At 47.5% G+C, this 22,895-nt stretch overlaps 1 protein-coding gene across 1 annotated transcript in view; it reads left to right on the top strand.

Annotated features, from left to right (window-relative positions):
• Positions 1-673: 673 nt before the first annotated feature.
• LOC142657319 (haloacid dehalogenase-like hydrolase domain-containing 5) overlaps positions 674-22,895 on the top strand; it is a 37,017-nt gene continuing 14,795 nt past the window's right edge. Inside the window, exons 1-3 of the mRNA XM_075832346.1 lie at positions 674-962; positions 19,657-19,866; positions 20,424-20,536. Of these exons, the coding sequence (XP_075688461.1) occupies positions 855-962; positions 19,657-19,866; positions 20,424-20,536 (431 nt within the window). The 5' untranslated portion in view covers positions 674-854. The remainder of the gene's footprint in view (positions 963-19,656; positions 19,867-20,423; positions 20,537-22,895) is intronic.

Here is a 22,895-nt window from a genome sequence, read left to right as displayed (position 1 = left end):
CAGGTGTGATCGGCGCTTCTCATTAGGCTGAAGACAGGCTCGTAGACGTTCTATGTAAGCCGTCTGACCAGGAGCAACGATCCTAGTCCCAGATGCAGGGTGGGGGTCTCGGGATCGATCAAACCTTCTGTCTATGACGTATGAAAAGTTTTTTTTGAAGGTGCAGGATTGACCAGACACCTGTATTTCCACTAAATCAAATGATAACTAGCACTAGGTCCAGTAGTCTCTGAACAATCTTTTCCATCTCTTATATTAAATTTACTAGTGATTAATCGTGCACACAGACGTGTATTTGGGGCTAAAGGTGGGATCCAAATCTTTCATATTCTCATAGGACCGGGTTAGATTGCACCCTTGGCTCCAAATGTACGGTTTATGCGCAGTATGTTATACAGCGATGTGCAGGAGCCCTAAATTGGGGGTGGGAATCCATGTAATGGCCGTTTTTATGGGAGATATTATACATCCTCACTAGAGGCCGAGGTTATTACATGATACACGGCAGCACGGATGTTTTGTGCCGGGACGTAAAACTTCTGTTATTGCCTCCGACGGAAGTGTCCCCTGTCCCCAGTATAGGGGATGGGTCGGGGCGGGACTACAAAGCGTTCTCTTATTGGTTGGTTCTGCTCGTTTAGGTGCCCGCTGATTGGCTCGCGTTGCCAGCACAGCTGAGATATAGCCCGGGAGTTGCTCACACATCGCCAGTGCGGAGACCCCCGATAAATCAGGAACCTCCACTCCCGGGTAACGGCAGGCAAGCAAGAGCGGCATTATTGATAACGGAAGGTCCAGGTGTCACTAACACACGGAGCGCTATAGAGCCAGAAGCAAAAAGGGTCCTGGGCAGGATGAAGGGTCTATGGCCGCTCTGTCGGGGGCTTCGGCTACTAAGTACACGTGGAACTATTAGTAGACACCACCGAGCCGGCATTTGTCTGGCCGCCGACGAGCAGCAGGTAACGCCGGTGTTTGGGTGCTGTGTGTTTTGTCATTAGAGCGCTCCATTCAATCGATACATATCTCCGGTGTAGAACGAGTGGGGGAGGTTTTGTGTCTTCCGGTTGTACCAGAACTAATTGGAAAGGTCACGGTCGCATGCGATTTTTATTGACCTGTGTGCAAAGCTGTTGTAGTTGACGGTTGTGTCTGCACTAAACCCATTATGGGAGATTTATCAATCCCAGTGTGAAGGAGTTGTCCATAGCAATACTATATTATAGTGAATCTTATGACTAGGAGGTAACAGGGTAGTCTGTATTGTGCCCAAGGAAAGGGAAACCTCAGGATACCCCGTCCTTCCCTTCAGAGAACCGGCCATATATAGTTGGTAGGGTCTTGGTGGGATCTGCTGCAAGCTAATGTCTATGGTCCATCAAATCTTGCACGTTCGGCTGAGCTTCCATGTTTATTTCAATGGGAAGAAAGATCGTAAACTGCTGGCGGAACAAAGAACAAGCGTGTTAAAATCCAATTCTATCGGGGGGGGGCCTTCCGGGCTGCCCCCCCATACACATCTGATCTTCAGCCGATCATGTAGAATTCTGCATGTGCGCCAGACATTTATCTAATGCCCAGACAATCTAAAGCTGCCCATACAAGTGGTTGTACCTCCACAAATTTCATGTCTGGTTAGCTTGAGGGGTTGAATGTATGTTTTCCATAAACCGTGTCCCCTTCTATATTCTTTCGCCCAAAGATCAGCCCGGTAGTAGGCAGTAAGGCTTTATGCAGATCAAGTTTTTGGCCTACATCTAACGTATACACAAGGAAAAGCTCCCAATGTGTATGGCATACATCACAGGTTTAACATATAATCACCTATAGGCTCCCATGTTAAAAAAGTATATCCTAGAGCAGGGGTCAGGAACCTTTTTGGCTAAGAGAGCCGTAAACGCCACATATTTTGAAATATAATTCCGCGAGAGCCGTACAATATGTTTAAAGGGCCATTGACAGATCTTTGCCCTGATAGTGGTCCTTTAAATCAGTTTCTTATGCCCACAAGAGATTAATTTAAAGCCCCCAAGAGTGTAATATGGGTGGCAGATGTTTTTTAAGGCCATATTTTTTTTTTTTTTTGGGGGGGGGGCTATATAATGGATTATGTGGGATTATTTTCAGGGGTGAAGTGGGAAGGGGGGGTTGGTGGGACACACTGTATTACACAGCCCCTTTATTGATGCAGCTCACTGCTGCTGACCATGAGGCTGTGTAACAATTTCCATGTTATAATGTTCACATTCAAAGCAGCAGCACAGCCAGGGGTTTCTGGAACGTCCAAGGGAGACACAAGGGAGGAGGCAGATGCCGCTTCACTAGGGGACGCTACGGCTGCTATAGCGGTATTTACGCCACTGCGCATAGGTTTGTACGGCGTAAAACTACAGCTCCCAGCATGGCCGAAACAATGATAAGGATATGCTGGGAGATGTGGTTTCACAAAAAAAAACATACCACCATCATCTCGCTGCAGATCATACAGTGACTACATTACTGATTAGAGGCAGAATAAACATTTACATTAAGTGACTCACCGGTGACGTCTCAGATTCTAGTTCTTTTCTTCTCCCTCCGGTTCAGACATCTATGATGGATTTCTCCCGGCCATGACCCACTTCTGCAGTTTTCCGTTTAGATGTCTTCAGCTTCTCACTTTTAAAACATTTCTGCACCTGTAAACAAAGTTACAATTCTCAACACATCTAAATATAACTGTCTCTCACACACACACACACACACACACACACACACACCGTGCCCCCTGTAGATAGTGCCCCCTGTAGATAGTGACCTACATAGAAGCCCCTGTAGATAGTGCCCACATATGGACTCCAGAGCTGCAAGGCAATAGTGCTAACCACTGAGCCACCGTGCTGCCCTACATATAGCTTCCCCTATAGTTAGTGCTCCACGTATAGCCCACCTCTGTAGATATTGTCCCACATATAGCCCACCCCTGTAGACTGTGCACTACATATAGCCACCCTGTTGCTAGTGCCCCACAGGTAACCCACCCCTGTATATAGTGTCCCACACATAGCCCACCCCTATAGAAAGTACCCTAAAAAATAGCTCCCCTATAGATAGTGCTCTACATATAGCCCACCCCTGTATAGTGTCTCACATATACTGCCCCACATATAGACCCCCCTGTAGATAGTGGCCCACACCCCCACATATAGACCCCCCTGTAGCTACTGCCCCACATATAGACCCCCCTGTAGCTACTGCCCCACATATAGACCCCCCTATATATAATAGCCCACATAAAGACGACCCCCCCCTGTAGATAGACCCCCCCCACTATAGATAATGCCATTCACATTTTTCTGAGGAAAAAAATATATAAAGTTGACATACTCACATTCTCCGGTTCCCACGCTGTTCACTGGCGATGCAGACATGCTCTCTTCTGAGCATGTCTGCAGGAGCTGAATGAGCGTCCTTCAATGACGCTGATTGGCGGGGCAGAATGACTTGCCCCGCCAATCAGCACCTTCCAAGCATGGAAGCGGCGCGATGATGTCATCGCGCCGCTAGCCAATCAGTGTCATTGTAAGGCACTGGATGGTCAGGCACGGAACATGCCCGGCCATTCAGCGCTAATACATGTATTTGGCTGCCGCTAGCACCGGGGCCCCCTCCGGTGCTAGCGACACCTACAGGCATGAGAGTGCCTGTGTAAGGCTCGGCGGCGCGGGCCCCACAGTAGCGGTGCTACCCCTGTAGCAGCCATAACGGCTGCTAGCGGCGCCACCGGGCATTTGGGAGGGCGTGTCGGCTGGCGGCACGGGCCCCCTCAAGCCCCGGGCCCCGTAGCAGCCGCTACTGCTGCTACCGCGGTAGTTACGCCACTGGGTAGGAGCCCTGTCTGCGAGCCAGATACGGCCATCAAAAGAGCCATATCTGGCTCGCGAGCCATAGGTTCCCGACCCCTGTCCTAGAGTATACGTTTTTGTGGGATGGAGAAATGTAGTCCACTACACTTTTCTATCCTCCCCAAAAAAAAAAGTGTACCGATGTAAATCAGCCCGACGGAGGCCAAAAGGTACACTTCTGGGCTATGGGAGCCCTATGGACACATTTCTTACCCGACATACACGCTAAATGTATTGCAAAATCGTGATGTGCTCTCCTAATATATTCTGTGTGTCAATTATATCAAATCCATTGGAGGAGATATATCAAAACTAGTGCAAAGGAAAAGTGGAGGAGTTGCCCATGGTGGCCAATCATATTCCACCTCTCATTTTTTTTTAGAGGTTTTGGAAAATGAAAGCAGCAACCTAATTGGTTGCCATGGGCAACTACTCCACTTTTTCTTTGCACCAGTTTTGATCTATGTCCCTCAGTGTGTTTTCAGCTTAAGCTGCCTAAACACCTAAGGCCTTATTCAGACAGCCGTGTTCACTCCGTGTGTCGGCCGTATTTCCCGGATCGACCACAGTTCAGGGAACTGGACTCCTAGTATCATAGTTTTCTATGATACCATATATCCTGCCTCCCTGCAGGAATACTGCCCCATACTGTAATCATGTTTTCAGTACAGGATAGTGTTCCCGCGAGGAGGCAGGGACTCCGAGCGTCATAGATAACTATGATGCTGGGCGGCCGGCTCCCCGAACTGTGGTCGCTCTGGGAAATACGGCCGTCTGAATAAGACCTAAGGTTTGATCTGCTGATAATCTAATGTTTATGGGGCATCGTGACTGGCATGCTGAATTTCAATGTGCCCAATTGTTTGTTCTGTAGGTTAAGTCACTGTCAGAAGCGTCTTGTAGCAGCTCGTCTACCTCAGCCGAGCCAATCGCTCATCTTTATAGGAAGGTCGGGGGAGATTGCTGCTGGTTGATCGAGTAAGCGTCATGGAGCGGTTTTTCATGCTGATGATCGATCCATAGGATAGGTCATCAGTATATGATTGGTGGGGGACCGACTCCCGGACCCCGCGCCAATCAGCCATGCAGTGGTCGGTGCTGGAAGTAGAAGGCTCCGGTCACCGTATAGCGGCCGTGCTGCAGCTCAGCGCCTATTCAAGTGAACGGGAGCAGAGCTGCAGCAACCCAGCACGGCTTCTATACTGTGACCGCTTCCATCTGCATCCGGCATCAACATACACTTGTTCCCGATCATTGCCCGATCATTGTTGCAGCTCACGTAAACAGGGGATGTGCTGCCCACATTATGGGGACTGAACAATTGTATGAACGGTTCTTTGTCCCCATACAGTTGACATTGACTTGTGTAAATGGCCTTTAAACGGGGGCCGATGGACCTGTAGTTATCGGCAATTGGTGCTCTTTATGTGAACATATCTGCCCATGATAGTGGTCAAATATAGACCAATGCTGCGGTGCCATATAAAGTGCTCAGCGATCTCCGGCAGCCCCATAGAAAGTGAATGGAGCGGTGGTCGAGCAGTAGCTCTTCATTCTCATAGGGCACTCGGGGACCCCCATTGTCATGCGCAGGTGATGAATGATAATTTGGGGAAAACCCCCTTTAATTAGCGTGATTTCATTATTCTGATTTTAGTATTTCTGGGATTTCCATTTTGCTGTTATATTTGCCGTATTTATGGTAGAAATGGTGAATATTCTTTGTAAACCATAGTAATCCATCAAATGACGAAGACGATGACCGCTGGGGACTGACTTCTATAGATATGAGCGTTTCACTTCATGTTTACCTTTCATAGCTTCCATTATGTCGCACAAGGATGGAGACGACTTTTACATTTGAGCGATGTTTTCTTGTCTGACCTCTTTTCCTCTTAGGGGTTTCGTTCCCATTGAATAGTGTTTATATAATCCAAGTAACCATGACATCAGCTGGTAGTAAGGACGTGGAGCTGCTCCTGACCGGACAACCTGTCACCGTCACTCAGTGTTCCTATTCTGGTTTCTGGCAGTGCACATCTTAGGAGTCTAGTAAGCAGCGAGTACTATCCAGATATTAATTTCCATACATTTCTGTGATTTTCCATAACTGAACGCCCTTGTAATCATATACAACAACTATATAGTCACGGAGATTAAATCTGGTCCCAAAAAATGTCCCCAATCCCAGCAGTGATTAAAGTGATAGGGCAGCATTCATTACCTATATAGGTGCAGTGTATATTAGATGCTGATCTTATTCATTGGAGACCATCCCCCCAGTGAGCGATTCACAGCCTTCTCTGTATATATGTGTTTTAAAGGCTTTGTACACCTTTTAAAAAGTGTGTGTTTCTTTAAGAAAAAATTTGTGATTGGTGCAACTTCGGAATTACATTTTATTAAAAAATATTTTTACTTTTTGAGATCCAGCTGCTTTGTATTTTGTATACAGAGCAGCTGTATAGTTCGCTAAGAAGTGGATCCGTCGGGTCAGCGGCACTGCTGAGCTCTGTGACAGATGTCTCTGACATGTTTTCGATCACGTCTAAGTTATGAACTTAGATGTGATCGATAACCGTTCGATCTACGCGCATGACTCGCGGACCTGACGGGTTTCGGCATACGATACAGCTGCTCTGTATACAGGATACAAAGCCACTGTATCTCAAAAAGCAAAAATTATTTGTAATAAAATGTAGTTACAAAGTTGCACCAATCACACTGTTCACATCAGCGTTGCCCTTCCGTCGAGGGGTTCTGTCGGAGGTTTCCGTCAGGTTAACCCCTCAACGGAAAACCTCAGCTTCCGTTTGCATCACCATTGATCTCAATGGTGACGGAAACTTTGCTAATGATTTCCGTTTGCCATCGTTGTGAACAGGTTTCTTTGTTTTGCCGGAATCAGTAGCGCAGTCGACTGAGGGTCATCGCTGATGTGAACAGGCCCTAATACACACAACCATTAAAGGACCCCGGCGCTGTCTGACCATATTTCTTGTTGTTAGGGCATACTTGGGTATGTCCTAACAACTGCCTGTGTACTATCAGTACACAGGCTAATGTACTGGCATATAGATATACTAGTATAGAAAACACGTTACACGGGTTTGCTAGCAAAAGGAATGCAGTGGTCTGTTAATATATATATAAATGCTCTCCATAGCTGGCCCCACACGGTATAATGCTCCCATAGCTGCCCCCACACAGTATAATGCCCCACCATAGATGCCCCCACACAGCATAATGCCCCCCTCCCATACACCGTATAATGCCCCCTCCCTCCCATACACCGTATATTGCCCCCCCTCCCTCCCTCCCATGCACAGTATAGTGCCCCCATATGTACGGACCTAATAGAAAAATAATAACGAGGGAGGGGGGGCATTATACTGTGTATGGGAGGGAGGAGGGGGGGCATTATACTGTGTATGGGAGGGAGGAGGGGGGGCATTATACTGTGTATGGGAGGGAGGAGGGGGGGCATTATACTGTGTATGGGAGGGAGGAGGGGGGGGCATTATACTGTGGGAGGGAGGAGAGGGGGGGGGCTTTATACTGTGTATGGGAGGGAGGAGAGGGGGGGGGGCATTATACTGTGTATGGGGGGGGGGCATTATACTGTGTATGGGAGGGAGGAGAGGGGGGGGGCATTATACTGTGTATGGGAGGGAGGAGAGGGGGGGGGCATTATACTGTGTATGGGAGGGAGGAGAGGGGGGGGGCATTATACTGTGTATGGGAGGGAGGAGAGGGGGGGGGCATTATACTGTGTATGGGAGGGAGGCAGGATTGCCAACCTCCACTTCAGAAATTTCTGGACAACTGAGCTAAAATTCACGGACAGACAAAAATTTTTACGGACACATTACGAAATCATTGCCTGTGCACTGTGCAGTGTTCTAGGAGTGACTCGCCAATCACAGCTCCGCTTGTAACTTTCCCCCTCTAACTTAGGTGATGTTTTCTCTGATTAGTCGTTCACTTAACCCTTTTTTCTCCATCTGGCCCAGACCACTGTGACTACTTATTCCAGCCACGACTTGTCTCTGCAGAATTTGACACACAGACATGTTGGTTTCTCGCTTTTCCAGCACCCTCCACACCTATACCCCATCATCTAAACAAACTCGTAATCCACAGTGCCCCACATGGTAATAATGATCCCTCAGTGCTCGACACAATAGAAGTGTCCCATGCCACCACATACAGTCCCTCTTGTAGATAGCCACACAGCGATCCCCTTGTATATAGCGCCACACACAGCGATCCCCTTGTATATAGCGCCACACACAGCGATTCCCTTGTATATAGCGCCACACACAGCGATCCCCTTGTATATAGCGCCACACACAGCGATCCCCTTGTATATAGCGCCACACACAGCGATCCCCTTGTATATAGCGCCACACACAGCGATCCCCTTGTATATAGCGCCACACACAGCGATCCCCTTGTATATAGCGCCACACACAGCGATCCCCTTGTATATAGCGCCACACACAGCGATCCCCTTGTATATAGCGCCACACACAGCGATCCCCTTGTATATAGCGCCACACACAGCGATCCCCTTGTATATAGCGCCACACACAGCGATCCCCTTGTATATAGCTCCACACACAGCGATCCCCTTGTATATAGCGCCACACACAGCGATCCCCTTGTATATAGCGCCACACACAGCGATCCCCTTGTATATAGCGCCACACACAGCGATCCCCTTGTATATAGCGCCACACACAGCGATCCCCTTGTATATAGCGCCACACACGGCCCCCCTGTATGTAGCGCCGCACACGGCCCCCCTTTATGTAGCGCCGCACACGGCCCCCCTGTATATAGCGCCACACACGGCCCCCCCTGTATATAGCGCCACACACGGCCCCCCCCTGTATATAGCGCCACACACGGCCCCCCCTTGTATATAGCGCCACACACGGCCCCCCCTGTATATAGCGCCACACGCACCCCTCGCTGTATATAGCGCCACACACGGCCCCCCCTTGTATATAGCGCCACACACGGCCCCCCCTGTATATAGCGCCACACACGGCCCCCCCTGTATATAGCGCCACACACGGCCCCCCCTGTATATAGCGCCACACACGGCCCCCCCCTGTATATAGCGCCACACGCGCCCCCCTGTATATAGCGCCACACGCGCCCCCCTGTATATAGCGCCACACGCGCCCCCCTGTATATAGCGCCACACGCACCCCTCGCTGTATATAGCGCCACACACGGCCCCCCCTGTATATAGCGCCACACACGGCCCCCCCTGTATATAGCGCCACACACGGCCCCCCCTGTATATAGCGCCACACACGGCCCCCCCTGTATATAGCGCCACACACGGCCCCCCCTGTATATAGCGCCACACACGGCCCCCCCTGTATATAGCGCCACACACGGCCCCCCCTGTATATAGCGCCACACACGGCCCCCCCTGTATATAGCGCCACACACGGCCCCCCCTGTATATAGCGCCACACACGGCCCCCCCTGTATATAGCGCCACACACGGCCCCCCCCTGTATATAGCGCCACACACGGCCCCCCCTGTATATAGCGCCACACACGGCCCCCCCTGTATATAGCGCCACACACGGCCCCCCCTGTATATAGCGCCACACACGGCCCCCCCTGTATATAGCGCCACACACGGCCCCCCCTGTATATAGCGCCACACACGGCCCCCCCCTGTATATAGCGCCACACACGGCCCCCCCCTGTATATAGCCCCACACACGGCCCCCCCCCCTGTATATAGCGCCACACACGGCCCCCCCCTGTATATAGCGCCACACACGGCCCCCCCCTGTATATAGCGCCACACACGGCCACCTCCCTGTATATAGAGGGCCACACACGGCCCCCCCCCCCTGTATATAGAGGGCCACACACGGCCCCCCCCTGTATATAGAGGGCCACACACGGCCCCCCCCCCTGTATATAGAGGGCCACACACGGCCCCCCCCCTGTATATAGAGGGCCACACACGGCCCCCCCCCCTGTATATAGAGGGCCACACACGGCCCCCCCCCTGTATATAGAGGGCCACACACGGCCCCCCCCTGTATATAGAGGGCCACACACGGCCCCCCCCCCTGTATATAGAGGGCCACACACGGCCCCCCCCCCTGTATATAGAGGGCCACACACGGCCCCCCCCTGTATATAGAGGGCCACACACGGCCCCCCCCTGTATATAGAGGGCCACACACGGCCCCCCCCTGTATATAGAGGGCCACACACGGCCCCCCCCCTGTATATAGAGGGCCACACACGGCCCCCCCCCTGTATATAGAGGGCCACACACGGCCCCCCCCCTGTATATAGAGGGCCACACACGGCCCCCCCCCTGTATATAGAGGGCCACACACGGCCCCCCCCCTGTATATAGAGGGCCACACACGGCCCCCCCCCTGTATATAGAGGGCCACACACGGCCCCCCCCTGTATATAGAGGGCCACACACGCCCCCCCCCCTGTATATAGAGGGCCACACACGGCCCCCCCCCTGTATATAGAGGGCCACACACGGCCCCTCCCCCTGTATATAGAGGGCCACACGCGCCCCTCCCCCTGTATATAGAGGGCCACACGCGCCCCCCCCTGTATATAGAGGGCCACACACGCGCCCCCCCCTGTATATAGAGGGCCACACACGCCCCCCCCCCCTGTATATAGAGGGCCACACACGCCCCCCCCCCTGTATATAGAGGGCCACACACGCCCCCCCCCTGTATATAGAGGGCCACACACGCCCCCCCCCCCTGTATATAGAGGGCCACACACGCCCCCCCCCCTGTATATAGAGGGCCACACACGCCCCCCCCCCCTGTATATAGAGGGCCACACACGCCCCCCCCCCCTGTATATAGAGGGCCACACACGCCCCCCCCTGTATATAGAGGGCCACACACGCCCCCCCCTGTATATAGAGGGCCACACACGCCCCCCCCTGTATATAGAGGGCCACACACGCCCCCCCCTGTATATAGAGGGCCACACACGCCCCCCCCTGTATATAGAGGGCCACACACGCCCCCCCCCCTGTATATAGATGGCCACACAAGGCCCCCACCCTGTATATAGAGGGCCACACACGGCCCCCCCCCCTGTATATAGAGGGCCACACACGGCCCCCCCCTGTATATAGAGGGCCACACACGGCCCCCCCCCTGTATATAGAGGGCCACACACGGCCCCCCCCCTGTATATAGAGGGCCACACACGGCCCCCCCCCCTGTATATAGAGGGCCACACACGGCCCCCCCCCTGTATATAGAGGGCCACACACGGCCCCTCCCCCTGTATATAGAGGGCCACACACGCCCCCCCCTGTATATAGAGGGCCACACACGCCCCCCCCTGTATATAGAGGGCCACACACGCCCCCCCCTGTATATAGAGGGCCACACACGTCCCCCCCCCCTGTATATAGAGGGCCACACACGTCCCCCCCCTGTATATAGAGGGCCACACACGCCCCCCCCCTGTATATAGAGGGCCACACACGCCCCCCCCTGTATATAGAGGGCCACACACCCCCTCCCCTGTATATAGATGGCCACACACGCCCCCCCCCCTGTATATAGATGGCCACACACGCCCCCCCCTGTATATAGATGGCCACACACGCCCCCCCCTGTATATAGATGGCCACACACGCCCCCCCCCTGTATATAGATGGCCACACACGGCCCCCCCTGTATATAGATGGCCACACAAGGCCCCCACCCTGTATATAGATGGCCACACATGTCCCCCCCCTGTATATATTTTGAACCTCCATGTGCCTCACATTAAGGCCTTGTTCAAACGGCGTGTATTCAACCAGTTTTTGCCACTTTTTACGCGCTGAAAAATGCGTAAAAAACGCTTGCTTTAAGTTTCCCGTTGACACCAATGGGGAAATGCATTGTTTAAAAAATGCGTAGTTTAAAAAAAGTAGCGTCGGGTCAATTCTTGGGGCGTAAAACGCACCCAAAACACACCTAATTCCCATAGTCAATAGGAGACCTAATTACACGCCCAAAAACGCCGCCAAAAGCGCCTGTACTTTAAAAAGCGCTTTCAAAAAACGCTTTTGACGTGTTTACACATTTATTTTTATTTTTTTTAGCCTCTTAATTTATCATTTTTTATTTATTTTTAAAAGCGCCAAGTGCCTTCATATGTGTCCTGTTCCAATTTAGCGAGTCGTTTATGTTCAAAAGACGGTCTATGTGACCATAATTGCTGACCAGGATTTTCGCTGTTCCGTCGCCCACACTTCGTCTCTGAACTGCTAAGTACTGGAAGATTTCTGATTAGACGAGAGGATGTGAACGATAATTTTTCACCCAGGTAGATGGTGCCGATCCACGGAAACCCAATGATTTATCGTTCGCCGTTCGATCATTGCTTGTTGTTGCAAATGGCGATTTATCTCTTACGTTCAGACGATTATCCTAAAATTCGTACGATAATCGCTCTGTCTGATGGGGCCTTCTGACATCGGAAAGACTGCTTTGTTTCTAGTTGGGAGGTGGATTGCTGCAGCAGAAACCTCTTCACAGCTCAGTCTGCAAAGGAAGACAAGTCAAACTAGAAGCCACAACCAAACCCAGTCTGTTTTTATGCTGGCTATACACAAGATAGCAGGTGGACGGCTATCTCTTTGATCCCATAAACATGGGTGATTTCAAAAGGAATAGGGGGATAAGCCATGGCAAGAAATCTCTGGCAACCCTTAATTTTCAGAGAAACAAAGAATTGGCCATAGAGTTCACCCATGCACATTGAATTGTTGGAGATTCTTGGTGAGATCCGCGCGATTGGATGACGTTTTATGTAATATTTAAGGCCAGCTTTAGAAATGGGGTGTTTTCTTTCTGCATTTAATTCACAGTTTGTGCCCCTTTAAGGGGCCCATAGACACACAGGGGGCAATATATTAAGACTGGCGTTTCATACGCCAGTCTTAAAAGAATGGAAAGTTGGAGTAAACTCTTGACACATTTGTTAAGAGGCAAAGCCTCTTAATAAATCTGTTGCATCATTCCCCCCACATCAGCAATCCGGCTCCCTTCATCATTCCAGCGCCACTCCTACAAGGTACTGATGCCAAGCAGTAGGACGGCCTTATATGTGACACAGCACTTCAATGTCATCCGTGCTGCATCGCGCTGACACTGCCCGGAGTCGTTATGTTGTATGAGCCGCGCCAGAATGATGGAGGGGAGGAGAGGTGAATATGTATTTTTAATTTAACTGTCCATTGGGAAAGAGGGGCAGGGGGTACGAGGCCCAGCGCGGTGGTTTACACTATTCTCCCATTGAATTGAATGGGAGAAGGCTGTAATACTGTAAACCACCGCTACGAGCGTATCGGCGATTCAGTGTGAACAGGGAAATGAAGGGGAAGCAGTGCTTGTACAAGCGCTGCGGCCCCTTCAAAACAACTGAGGGGTGCTGGGTGTTGGACCCCTACAGATCAGATATTGATGGCCTATCCTGAGGATAGGCAATTTTTAGGAACTGGACACCAATTATATTTCTGGGGGTTGTAGACTACTCTGAAACGGTTAGATCGGTAGATCAGTGTGTGGGACTCCCTGTCTATCTCTCTGCTATTAGCCATTCATCATCACTGCGTGCCACACCCTGGTGAGCAGGTAGACAGGCAGGTTTTTGGTAGTGGGCACACTTGGCACTCACTAATTTTCCCCCCCGTAACAGCACTTCTCAAGCAAAGTCTAATTTTGATAATGTCTTGACAATATCAACTAGAAAGAAAAAGTTTTGCGACCCATGGAGCTGAAACTTTGTTTATTATATTTCCTATTTGTTACATGGATAACTTCTAAAGCTGGATCCAGAGCCTTTGTGTCTTTCTAAGTTGCAGGAACACGACTTGTTACCCATCTATTTATATCAGTCTCTATATATACATATATACACTCCAAAACTGTTGGTTTGGCACATTCCATGACCTTTGCTCCAGCGGCGGCTTTGGGCCTGAGGGGCTGTATTGGATGGAAGGATATATGTGACATTGGGGCCACAAGCTTGACAACACCCTGTGTCTTACTACAAACCTTCCTTGTTCACATGAGGAAATTGTTTACAGGTGGAAACACAGCGCCTTGACGTTTTGCAACGTGTTAAAAACACTTATTTCCCTCCAACGTCCCAAGGTTAAGGGTGTATTGGCACTGCCTGACTTTTACATTTACTTCCTGAGTGCCCAACTCCGCTATTTTCAGGAATGGATTACCGTGAGCCCCGATTCATTCTCAGAGTATGCTTTGGGGCAAGTGCTAGGACAATCTGTCCTGTGGCCTGTGCTGGAGAACCCCACTTTGTTCAGAGGGAAATTAACACTATTTCATAGACTTGCACATCAGGTTTGGAAGGCAGCTAAGCTGCTATGTGGTTTTGGGGATTTGGAGGGGGAGACTCCGTTGTGGGACAATCCCATGTTCCCGCACCTACAGATGTTGGAAGGGTCTGAGTTTTCGAAGTCTAATGGGATTCTATGTCTTGGGGATGTATATAGGGAAAATGTGTTCTCATTTACCCAGATGATGGAACGCTATAACTTACATCGTATCCAATTCTTCAGATACTTACAATTACAACACGCGTTAACCTCACAGTTTCGAACACAGTCCCCGTCTCTTTCGAAATTCCCGTTAATAGGAATTCTGAAGACACAGGGACCCAAGGGAATTATTTCGGCAATTTACACTCCTCTTCTGAATGAAAAAAACTGAGTCGAGTACACTCTCTGTGCAGGCTGCATGGAAAACAATTATTCCCAACTTATCCAAGGAGGATTGGTCCGGGGCCCTAGAGTCACATTTATTTGTTTCTCCTTCTGTCAATAATAGACTGTCCCAACTGTACATAACACACCAGAGTTACCTTACTCCAACTCGTTTATATCGTATGGGTCGGCTGTCACATACAGAATGTCATAGATGTCACTCTCCGGGGGCAACATTCATACACCTTATTTGGGGGTGCGCATGTATTCGCTCCTTCTGGAATAAAGTAATTGATGTCTTGACTGGTATTGTATCGGTACCTGTACCCAAAACCCCGGAGGTTTGTCTGTTGGGTTTGCTGCAGGAGGAGAGTTGGCCATTTCATACTCGAATATTTCTCAGAGAAACTTTATTTGTGGCTAGGAAAGCTATAGCCTTGAGATGGATGGCGGATAGACCTCCCTCGCTTGCACAATGGAAATCCCTGGTTAATAATGTCCTCCCGTTTGAGAGAGTGGTTTACAGTAATAGGAAATGTCTCCACAAGTTTGGGAAGATTTGGGATGGATGGCTCTCCTCCTTCTCGACCTTAGATCCGGGAAATACTATGCATTCCTTATTGGACAGACTGACAGTGGAGGGTGGGGCGGGATAGATCTGTTGGGATAATGTCCTTGAGTACTGTACTTTATTCTTTTTGCAATTTTCTTATGCATGTATATATAAGGAAATATATCAACTTATGTCATGCCACTGATTTGCCGAGATGCTACCCGGAACAATTGCCTGAAATGTTCTCTGCGTTTTGTATACGGTGCTTTGAATGGTATGTAATCTTTCTCAATCTACTGATGTATGATATACTCTAATATTGTGTTTTCTTTATTGCGAGCTTTCAGCTCAATAAAACGAATTTTAAAAAAAACAAACACTTCTTTCCTTGCACAAGCGTCTTGTTTCTTAGAACAAGGAACAATAGTTCATCGTGTTTGTGTCCAGATTTTAAGGGTGTGGGTGTGTGTCTGTGTGTGTGTGTGTGTGTATGTTTATGTGTGTGTATGAAAAAAATAAATATATATATATATATATATACACACACACAGATGATGATTTGTTTTTTATATGTTCTATATACACAGACATATATTGAAGTTATTTGGTTCCAGAAAGTCTAATAATGTTGCACTTATATTTAAGCTGTATGGAAGAAAAAAAAAAGGGTGTACCCCCCCCCCAAAACAAAAACCGCAACTCATGTCCATGTGATATATCCGGTATTACATGGACATGAGTTTTGTTTTTGTCAATCCTGTACAACATTAAAGAGGCTCTGTCACCAGATTTTCAAACCCCTATCTCGTATTGCAGCAGATCGGCGCTGCAATGTAGATTACAGTAACGTTTTTTGTTTTTTTTTCAAAAACGAGCATTTTTGGCCAAGTTATGAGCATTTTTATATTTATGCAAATGAGCCTTTCTTAAGTACAACTGGGCGTGTTTAAAGTTATGTCCAAGTGGGCGTGTATTATGTGTGTACATCTGGGCGTTTTTACTTGTTTTACTAGCTGGGCGTTGTGAATAGAAGTGTATGATGCTGACGAATCAGCATCATCCACTTCTCTTCGTTACCACCCAGCTTCTGGCAGTTCAGACACACAGCGTGTCCTCGCGAGATCACGCTGTGACGTCACTCACTTCCTCCCACAGGAACTTCATCGCGTCGGATGAGCGAGGACACACTGTGTGTCTGAACTGCCAGAAGCTGGGTGGTAACAAAGAGAAGTGGATGATGCTGATTCGTCAGCATCATACACTTCTATTCACAACGCCCAGCTAGTAAAACAAGTAAAAACGCCCAGATGTACACACACAATACACGCCCACTTGGACATAACTTTAAACACGCCCAATTGTACTTAAAGGGAATGTGTTGCCAGAAAAACATGTTTGTTTTTTTTTAATTAAACATTTAGTGTGTAGGTGATTAAACATTGTTCAAATTTTTTTTATTTTTTTCACGAGTCAGGAAATATTATAAATTAGATTCTAATTTATAATATTTCCCATTGCTGGTCACTAGATGGAGCTATTCCCAAAATTGCAGCATTGCAAAATTGGGTAAAAAGCCCTCGCTCTAGTGAGCTCTCAGCATCCCCCCCTCCTTTATCCTGGCTAGTGCCGGGATAAACGAGGGGTTTGAACGGTCTAACCTCCTACACTGTGTGTCGCCATTTTTTGAGCTAACACACAGTGTAGTAGGTTTACATACAGTAGTAAACGTACACAAACACGAACATACATTGAAATCTCTTACCTGCTCCTGCCGCCGCGGCTCCCTCCGGCCCGTCCGCTCCGTCTGCTGCCGCTGGTCCAAGTGCACAAGTCCGGAAGCCGCGACCGGAAGTAGTAATCTTACTGTCCGGCCGCGACTTCCGGTCCACAGGAAAATGGCGCCGGACGGCGCCAATTTCAAATTGGATTGTGTGGGAGCGGCGCATGCGCCGTTCCCACACAGACGGCGTACACAGAAGTGGATGGGACGTGAGCCGTTCGCAGTCCCTATGGGACTGTGGCTGCCGTATTCCATGTCTGTATGTGTCGTTAATCGACACACACAGAAATGGAACAAAAAATGGCAGCCCCCATAGGGAAGAAAAAGTGTAAAAATAAGAAAAAGTAAAACACAAACACACAAATAAATATAAACGTTTTTAATAAAGCACTAACATCTTTAACATATGAAAAAAAAATTTGTGATTACACTGTTCCTTTAAGAAAGGCTCATTTGCATAAATATAAAAATGCTCATAACTTGGCCAAAAATGCTCGTTTTTGAAAGAAAAAACACGTTACTGTAATCTACATTGCAGCGCCGATCTGCTGCAATACGAGATAGGGGTTTGAAAATCTGGTGACAGAGCCTCTTTAAGTTAGGTTTGCCACATTTCCCACTCAAAAATACTGGCCAGGTTAACAAGCGTAAAAATGTGATTGTGGAATTTAAATGCCTTTTTGGTAAAAGTGGCTATACACATTAGATGACTGTCGGCCGACCTATACATTGGAGCTGAAGCAGCAGCAGGATTTTAAAGGAGAGTAATCCTGCTTTCTTTCTTTGCTTTTTTATTTTGTTCAATTTTATAACATTGGCTGCAGTTACTGATTTGTTTTTCACCGGCAATTATTATTGCTGGTGAAAAACTTGCATCGGCTTCCTAAGGTGGATACCGGCTGGTCAATGGTTTATTGGCCAGGTGGCAACCCTTTATTAAGCACAGAACTGCAATATAATGTGGAATTTCAGAAAAGCTAATTAGAAAAATGTTTCAAAAGCCTTCTTCTTAAAGGTTCTCTACTTTGAGTTCTAGTGATTTGTATGACCGTCTGATAACCCGGCAGCTTTTAGGTTCCGTTGATGACTATCGAAACCTCTAAAACAACCAGCTAAATTTGCTGTGAGAAAGTCTTCTTGTAGGGTGGTACTCTCCTAGAAGATGGCCGGCACACATAGTATGTGATGGAACTGAAACTCCGTCACAGGAGATCTTGTTTGGATAAAAGGGTGGTCTTGGTTTGTACCAGCTAGGAAAGCTCATGTTGGAATCTGAAGTTGATGGTTTTGCAATGTAATTAGAAGGGGAGAGGCAAATCCTATCAGAACTTATAATTAGGAAACTTGTACTATTTGGTTAGTAGCATAATTAGTTCATTATACTATTATGTGCGTGTCTTACACAAATTATGTAATATCCCTGAGTTCAAGTTGTCTTCAGATAATTAATAGTTTACTGAAACATTGTGTTCCCGGAATGTGTACGTTATCCACCCAACAGTTTATCCCGAGCTGTGATCGGGGTGGCAGGAAAAATACCTTACAGTCTAGCCGGAGCGCAGTATAACTGCAGAAGGGACTTCTATTCCAAGGGCTCTAGCTCCAACTAGAATCGGGGCTTTAAAACAAGTCCGGGATCACGGCTGTAGCCCCATTTTTAGCCGGAGCTAGAGCAGGTTGAAGTGGGAGCCGCATATACTGTTCTTGCAGCTCTCACGTCAACCGAAGTGGAGGAGAGTGTGCAGGAATAGGAGGGGGATCTGTCGTCCTTCTCTTGTCGATGTATGGCTTCAGAGGAGGGGTGACATGGACTTTTATCAATGATATCAACAGAGCATACTGTCTTTGTCACACATACTTTATACATTATAAAGTATGGGAGCACGGTTCGTAAAAATATGGGACATGTCCTGTTTTTTACGGAAGGTTTCTACGGCACGGACACCTTCCCGTAAACATACGGGAAGGTGTTCGTCGGTCATAGAAATGAATGGGTCCGTAATTACGGACTAATTCTACGGTCGTGTGCATGGGGCCTTAACACCGCTAAGGCTGCAACCAAAGCAAACGAGATCTTACAGAAAAAAAATAGAATAAAAAAAACTACAAATAGTTGGTGCCGCGGCATTTCTAACTGTACTATAAAATAAAAAAATGAATGTTATCTACATGGGTCTTGTAAATGAGCGCCGATCGTTTGCTCCTTTCATAAGGAGCAATGCATGGGGAAATGCAATGGTTACTACGATTACTCGTCCTCATACGTTTACACAGGGAGATGTGCTGCCGACAACGATGATATTTATTGCTGCATAAACGAGCAGATGAGCCGATGAACAAGCATTGCCCTGTTTACACGGCAATGATCGTGAAAGAGGGTTTATATGAACTCGTTTGTCCGATAATTGGCCCGTGTAAAAGGCGTTTGCTCTAGTAGACCTGGCCTGTCCTTATATTACGTGGTCGGCCGTTTATTTCAATGGCTGACACCCAATACTACGTTGTAGTATGGCCAGTCACGAGTTTTCATGGAGCCCAGCTGATCAATGGGACGGCTCGGTTTTAAAAAATAATCCCATTTTTCTAAAACCATTTAAATGGACAACCACTTTAATGCGTAGTTATCTGTACTACGAAGTCTCTGAAATGAACGTGTTGATTTGGACTTGTTTCTTTTCAGTCAAGCTTCCAGCCAACATTTGGACTTTTATTTGATATTGATGGAGTACTTGTCCGAGGAAAGACCCCAATCCCTTCTGCTAGAAAAGCTTTTCAGAAGTTGGTCAACAGCCAAGGCCAATTCTTGGTGCCAGTCGTATTTGTCACTAATGCTGGAAACTGCCTTCGTCAGACCAAAGCGGATCAGCTCTCAGATATACTCGGTGTGCCGGTGAGTGTAATTTATTTCCTCCTTTGTATTGTTCATGTGTTTTAGTTTAGGCTCTGCTTACGTTTCACTTGGACTAAATGTTCAGCACATACGTCAGGAGATTTTCCCAATGCATGGAACTGTCTCACTCTCATCACACAGTTGCATACATCCTCCGTAGGCTCCCCTGTTTAAAAAAATACTGTATAGTGCGCAGTATGTTTTATTTATTTTTCCCTTTTGTGGTGACCAGGCTACTCTTTCCTATATTGTAAGAAATGGAAAAAGGACACTTTTGGCATCCGTTGGGGCTATAGGGAATTTCCCGGCGCATAAGCCTAACATGCGCATCGTACTCTGAATTCATCCGTAAACTAGAACAAATTGATTTTCTGGTTTTTAGTTTGTTTCCTGAATCTAATCCATCTATTGTGAAGATAGTTGGTTTATTTTGGGATAAAATCCCTTTTTCACTTTTTTGTACTCTAGTGGACGTCATTATAAATAAGATCTAGTTTGCATTTGTTTGATACAATTTTTATAATTTTGTATGTTTTTTTTTTCCCCCCATTTATCAGATTTCACAGGATCAGGTGATGATGTCACACAGTCCTCTGCGCATTTTCAGACAGTATCACAATAAGTGTGTCTTGGTATCTGGACAAGGGCCCATCCTGGATATTGCAAAATAGTATCCTTTCTACTGTGATGTCACATCCTGCGTCTACAGAACATGAGAGAATTGCATTAGTCAATAGTCTTCTCAGATTGACCAGATTTAGTCTTAATACCACGTAAATTTCAGTAGTATTCTGCTAGTGCTCGTGGTAGATTTTTTTTTTTTTTTTAAGGGTATTGGTAGTATTTTTTTTTAACAGGAGTTTGGGGGAATTTGTTGACTCCCCAGGGACTATTACAGCCCATTTATTTGCACGCTCTAGATATCCTGTTCTAACAATATACTGAGCTGTATTGTGCTGATAGATGAAATTGTAGAAGTAACTCATTAACGGCACAAAATAAAGTGCTAGGACAAAGATCATTTACCATTTTTATAGCCCCAATTACCAAATTTGTCAACTTTTGAGAAGGTACATCAAGGAGATTCTGAAAAGCAACGTACAACATTCATGTGCCCCGCCCATTTATATAGGACATGCCACAAAAATATGGCATCTGAATCGCAAATAGTGGATATACAGACCACAAACCAGACTCTCTAAATACACACCGCAGATCAACACCTCTAGTAAAATACAGGCCCTCCTAAAGAAATACAGACCCCAGTCGGGACGTCTGACCTGCCTGAGAGGCGCCATTCAAGGGATCCCCTGCTGTCCTCTCTAGGCTGAAGCCGTACTGAACATTGCTCCAGAGCGTCTTATCATGCACTTCCTAAGAGTTTGTATAGCTAATACGCCCTCTACTGGTTACCATACAGAGACTATTTGCTATACAGACTCACTAATGACAATGACCGTCTGCACTGATACTCCGGCACAGGCTTCGTCCTCGGACTAGAAGGTTAAAGGGATGTATGGGTCTGTAGCGCTCTAAAACTTAAGTGAATTTCCAGTTAAAAATGTAGTATGTAGCTTGAAACATCCTGACGACCTTTCGCCAGTTCTTGGAGTTTCTTGCCCCCGTCTTTGTTTGGGTTGAGACCACTACAACTTGGACATGAACCACCTACTGTATTAAAAAATGCTCCTCCTCATGGATCTAGCAAGTGAAGTATTCTTTACACCAAAGATGGAGTGAGTCCTCGCTCTGTGCAGGCGTTCAGTGTCACGGCGTGGATGTAGCAGGCAGGGATCATCTAAAAGATCTAAGAAACCCACCGTCCCAGTTATGTGAGGTTTGAGTATTGGGAAATCATCCATTTCCTCAGCAACGTTTTCAAGATTATGTGAAATGAATGTCCCAAAGTGATTCCAACCTCCAATAAGCCTGGATTTACACGAGTGTGTGCCTTTTGCGCGCGCAAAAAATGTGGCGTTTTGCATGTGCAAAAGGTGCTTAACCCCTTAGTGACCACTAATACGCCTTTTTACGTCGGTCACTAATGGGCTTTAGGCTAGGCTGACGCCTTTTCACGTCAGCCTAGTCTAAGTCCTGCACGGGTCTCCCGTGCAGGCAGGAGCCGGGGCTCTGCTGTCTGATGACAGCTGAGCTCCTGCTCCAACGCCCGCGATCGAAGTTTACTTCGATCGCGGCCGTTTAACCCGTTAAATGCCGCCGTCAATAGCGACCGCGACATTTAACTTTGTTTACAGAGGGAGTGCGCTCCCTCTGTCACCCATCGGCGGCCTGCGAATGAAATCGCGGGTCTCCGATGGGGTGTCATGGCAGCCGGGGGCTTGATAAAAGCCCCCAGGTCTGCCCTGGACATATTCCTGTTAGGACGCGCCGGAGGAACGTCCTAACAGATTGCCTGTCAGATTTACACTGACAGGCAATAATGCTCTGGTATACGAAGTATACCAGAGCATTATAGCAGCGATCGGAATATCGCACAGTAAAGTCCCCTAGTGGGACTAATGAAATAAGTCATCAAAGTGAAATAAAGATTATTAATAAAAAGTACAGTAAAAAAATAAATCTATTTTTTTCCATAAAAATTGGTTTTATTTAGTAAAAGTGTAAAAAAAAAAAAAAAGTACACATGTGGTATCGCCGCGACCGTAATGACTCCATTAATAAAGTTAATATGTAATTTAAACCGCAAAGTGAACACTGTAAAAAAAAAACACAAAAAACCATGGCGAAATTGCAATTCTTTTCCATTGCCCCCCAAAAAAGTCATAATAAAAAAATCAATAAGTCCCATGTACCCCAAAACAGTACCATTCAAAACTACGTCTTGTCCCGCAGAAAACAAGCCCAAAAAATCACTACATTGATGGAAAAATAAAAAAATTACGGCTCTTGGAAAGCGACGATGCAAAAACAAATCATTTTAGTTCAAAAGTGTTTTTTATTGTGCAAAAGTCGTAAAACATAAAAAAACCTCTACATATGTGGTATCGCCGTAATCGTACCGACCCATA

The sequence above is a fragment of the Rhinoderma darwinii genome, chromosome 7 (genome assembly GCF_050947455.1).
Source record: "Rhinoderma darwinii isolate aRhiDar2 chromosome 7, aRhiDar2.hap1, whole genome shotgun sequence".
In the NCBI taxonomy this organism is placed as follows: Eukaryota; Metazoa; Chordata; class Amphibia; order Anura; family Rhinodermatidae; genus Rhinoderma; species Rhinoderma darwinii.
The sequence above is the reverse complement of the archived record's forward strand: the minus strand, read 5'-3'. Positions and strand labels throughout refer to the sequence as shown.